A 4,704-nucleotide genomic window follows, 5' to 3' on the forward strand; every position below is an offset into this window, starting at 1 on the left:
CAAACCCTGCGCTCTCAGTAATTTAGAAACGAAGGTCTTGCGTCGTGGAGCCTGGCATGTACAGTAGGAGCTTATTTGTTGTCTCCAAGATTATGATATAGACCCTGCGCTGTCACTTATTTTCTCCAACTGAATAGTGTGGTCCTTGTGTATTTCAATTATCTTCTTTTAAATTTTCATTGCAGGAAGACTAATGTTAAAATTGGCTTCCAATCCTTTTATTATCTTATTATCCATCTAATCAAGATAACTAGCATGTCAATATGCTTAAAAGACCTAGGGTTTTTACCTCAAATCTTCTTAATATAGTGATCCATATATGCTATTGAGAGAGGCTTGAATTTCGTCTTACTCCAACTTCAGCTTCGTGAGCAAAAGACCCTATGCTTCAGTTTCAACATCTGTTGTGCGAGCTACTCAGTTGAATACATATATCAACAAGCTCCACGGTATCTGCAAAAGGCAGTGCAATGCCAACTTTGCAGAATTGTACAGTTCTCGTCGAAACTTTGGCCAAACATTTTATTTATTCATATACAAGAGCATCTGATGACGTGTTAATGGCGATCACCCTCTGTCTGCTCCAGGTTCGAACCCCGTTTACAGGTGCAGTACTATTACTAAAACGTTAACGAAGCTACGACTGGCGAGGGTGTACGCCTTTCTTTTTCTTCAAGCTGTTCGTAGATCGCCCTTGTCAACCGTATGAACTGGGACGGCAGGGATGGACTCCCACCACTCCCTCCAGCGCCTGCTGCCCCGCGGGTTCGACACAGCCTTCGCAGCCCTTGTGTTCCCCACGAAGATGGCCACCGTCAGCCCCATCAGGACGTACTTGAATGGCACCACGGCCAGCGCCACGGCGAGCCCGGTCAGCATCCATATCACCGTCTCTGTGTGCTGCGAAACAGAGCGCATAAGTGTCCAGAAACAAGTGTGTAAGACAGTAACCCAGCAGACAAGAGAGAAGAGACACTGCACAGAATGATCAGTGAGATGAGCTGATGATACCTTCGGTGACCTGGCCAGGACGATGGACCATAGCCTGAGGATCACGACGTTCGCAGTCTTGACGTACTCGTGCACCTTCTTCATGTTGTGCTGCGCTTCCACTATGCTTTCCATTGTTGTCTTGTCTGATGAAGTGTCGATGATCACCTCTGAGCATATCTCACCAATTTTTCGCTGCCTGGCCCAGAACATCGCACTTACTGCTAGTATCAGGGCTGTCGCCAACGCATAACCAACCCACTCGCTGCATTAAAAAGAAAGAAACTTACACACTAAGTTCACTGTTTTCAGCTCAAATGCACTCAAATTGTTAACCAGATAGAAATATTGCAATTAAGCTATATAAGATTTGATATAATTATGTGTGCAATCTTACTTGTATATGATCAGCAAAGTTACAGCAAGGACACTGCCCGTGAGGGGCGGATTATCCCACGAGGTCACCTGTTGGATCACTGGACCCAGCTTGCTGATTGGGCTTACCAATCCCTGGGTACACAGAACACATGTGTTCAGTAGTATGAAGAAGTCAGGGAACAACGACGCCGACATTTAAATATATATAGAATAGGAGATCAAATGCCTTTTTACCATACCACTAATACAAGAAGGCTATCAGTGAGACCTTCTTCCTTCATCCCTTCAATGGGAGCATTAGCAACCGTAACTTCCCTGGCCTCATCTCTTACTTGATCAATAGTGTTGCCAAGAGAGGTCAAAGGTTGTTCATGGCTACTTGAGTCCCTGTCGTGCTCTTTAGCCATCTCCGCAAATAAGGCGATTGGATCTGACTTATTCAAACTCTTGAACACATACGATGCACTGAATGAAGTTATGGTCGATGTCTCTTTCAGATTATTCGCGAGTTGCTCGAGCACAAAGTCACCTTTTGGAAGGTCGTCATATAGTGAGAATATTAGGAAGCTAGAAGGTGGTGGTGGTGACATCCTTAGCATCTCCCTTGCAGCTTGGAGCCTTATTACTCCCAATATGACTCTTGAGTGTACCTCCCATTTGTGAATGGGGGATTCTATATTGTACGTGGATATGAAACGGTGAAGAAAGATCACTTCTCTTATCATGGTAAGCCACAAATCTCGCCGTACTGAGCTGGTCATCTCCGGAAACTCCAGCAGCAGAGGTTCTGGTCTGCACAGATGAATTAACGGTTACTGCCCAAAATATTGGATATTGCTTGGTTGCGCGATAATAGTAAAAATGTACACCTTAAGATCTCTAAGTTGGCACCTAAAAAGATAAACTAAGATCGAACTTACAGTGATGTGAATTCGATGGCTTTGTCAAACAATGGTGCACCAAAAGGACCTGTCGAGGCTGTTGTAACTTGTTGATCCATTCCAGTGTCTGAAAGGTCAACCTTGAAAGCAGGTCCATAAGATAATTTGCCGGAAGCCTCAAAGTACAATGCCTTGTTGGTCAGAGTCAGCCTACCTATATAGTCCATAAGAAATTAACAACATAACTGTTCATATTTCATATGTACAAAGACAAGATCACAAAGAAAACAGACTGGACGATGAACAAGCCGATCAGATTGATTACCAGGCCAACTGGTTGTTCCAATGTGCCGAACCACCCTTTGTGTTCCCGCTGTCCCTTCCATGTCCAAAATGAATTCATCTTCAGCAAATTCAACTTCTGTTGGAGTTGGCAAGTTCTGCAAGGACTTGAACGACCTACGGGGATCACAATAATAATCCGTTTTGAGTACAGTGACATCCAACTGTGAACTTACTTTTGCAGGATCCGACTAAAGTTTATTGTAAAAAAATTAATGCGCACAAGTAGTGTCTGAGACAGTGTTTCTCATGAGTATTTTGTGACTGAGCTCTGACGTACTTATCCATTTCCTTGAGGAATTTGTCATAAGCAGGATAGTGGAGCCTGTTAGCTGTGGTAGCGGTGAGGGCTTCAAAAGTGAATCGGGCGTTGACAACGTCACAAGCCAAAGGGAATACAGATCCAAACCACACGTATGCATCTTCTCCAACAGTCGGTTCTTCATTCACCTACGGGGTTATTAATTCAATGAATAAAATTAGCCCATGATATACAGATGTTCAGTCATAGTCATGTATTTGACACACTTACAAGAAGGGGCATCATATCCGAATAGAACAGTGATGTGTCGTCACCCATCACAGCTTCATTTGCTCCAAGGGGTTCTTTCCTGTCTTCTCTTTCTTTCGATATGCTCTCCTGCAATATTTAGCCCATCGAGTCAGTTCAGAATCGAAACATTACCATCAGGTCATGTACATGTCTATATTCACCAACCATGGTAGTTTGTTGATCTGAAGGAGTGGGTGTCTCCCAAGCTAGCATCATATCAAAGGTGAACCTGCTAAACGATCCCTCATGGATCGTGTCTCCAAGATCAGGGGATGTTAGCGACCGGAGTGCCTGAAGGCTGCAATACTCGACTAGTCTTCTTGAATACTTATCCAGTGCAGCAGTCTTCAGTCCCAGTTCGAAGTCCACGACTAGATCATCGACGCTTTTGTTCAAGGTCCTGTATGACATGGACATGTTGGTTACTCAACCTAGATTAGTTACAATCATTGTGTAGGTAAATAAAGAAAAAAATTCTACAAAAATTGGAGCAAATCTTTAATCTCTGTTTAAGTTGAGAGCCCTGACAAGTCATTAAGACACAGCTACAGGCTAGTATTTCCTTACCACCAGGTCCGAATTATATCAACATGATGGACGAAGCATGTAGTGATACTATATATGGACTCGCAACTGAATTTATCATCGTCTGTGCTCCCAGATGATTCCCACTGAACAACCTAAACACTTTTCTTCAATACTACTTTTAAGAAGAAAAGGTGAATAAATTCCCCAAACTAAATTGCAAAAACCATAACAAAATCACCATAGTAACGTGCTAGTATATACGGAGTCGAGTACAATATGGCCAATTTCGAGTTTCTTTCTAAGTGACCGAAAAGTTATATCGAGCGCCACGTTTCATCGGCCGGGAATGGTGCACCCATCTATCCTAGGGCCTCTCGCACGAACGCAGAGTTTCTTCCACAAATCGACGGAGAAATCAAAAGAACGGATCGAGAAGAGAGCGATTGCGAGCTGATGCATGCGATTAATTAAGGAAGAATGGAGATAATCTACGAGGAGGGGAGGGGGCGGCGCACGCACCGGGAACACTGATGCAGCACGTGGTTGGCGATGGAGGAGAGGTGCTTGCGGTCGCTGCCCCCTCCCGCCGCCTTCCCTCGACCGCCGCCGCCGTCCCCCGCCTCCGGCGCCGCCATCATTCCCCGGTCGCTAATCACATCCGTATCCATGGCTAAATCACTGGATTAGTTCGTCTGCGTGCGCAAATGTAGCTCGGTGTGGTGTGGGAGAGCGAGCCGGTCCGCGCGTGCGTGTGGCTATAGGGTGGCGTGCATGCGCACATGCAGCTCGCCACCGCGGCGCGCTCCGTTTCCACGCGTCGCCCGCTCCCGCCGCCGACGTCTCCTCCCTCCCGTTTTTCTCCTTCGCGTAGGCTCGGCTCCCATGCCTGATCAGATCGTCACTCCCACCGGCTGGATTCCAGAATCTGACTGACATTAATTTGCGGGCGCTAGACGGGCCTCCGCTCTTGGGGGGCTTGCGAGATTGGTCACCCGTAGCCCGTGGGCGGATGCCAAGGCCTTCAAAGGGATA

General features: G+C 46.0%; 1 protein-coding gene across 1 annotated transcript; it reads right to left on the reverse strand.

Moving 5' to 3' along the window:
* Positions 1-672: 672 nt before the first annotated feature.
* Positions 673-4,340, reverse strand: LOC124694303. Its single transcript, XM_047227301.1, has 10 exons — positions 4,192-4,340; positions 3,310-3,544; positions 3,124-3,231; positions 2,872-3,041; positions 2,575-2,708; positions 2,289-2,463; positions 1,608-2,160; positions 1,388-1,500; positions 1,012-1,255; positions 673-900 (listed from the first exon to the last, which is right to left on the reverse strand). The coding sequence occupies exons 1-10, from the start codon at positions 4,338-4,340 to the stop codon at positions 673-675; spliced, it is 2,109 nt and encodes a 702-aa protein (XP_047083257.1).
* Positions 4,341-4,704: the final 364 nt, after the last annotated feature.

The sequence above is a fragment of the Lolium rigidum genome, chromosome 3, assembly GCF_022539505.1.
Source record: "Lolium rigidum isolate FL_2022 chromosome 3, APGP_CSIRO_Lrig_0.1, whole genome shotgun sequence".
Lineage (NCBI taxonomy): Eukaryota > Viridiplantae > Streptophyta > Magnoliopsida > Poales > Poaceae > Lolium > Lolium rigidum.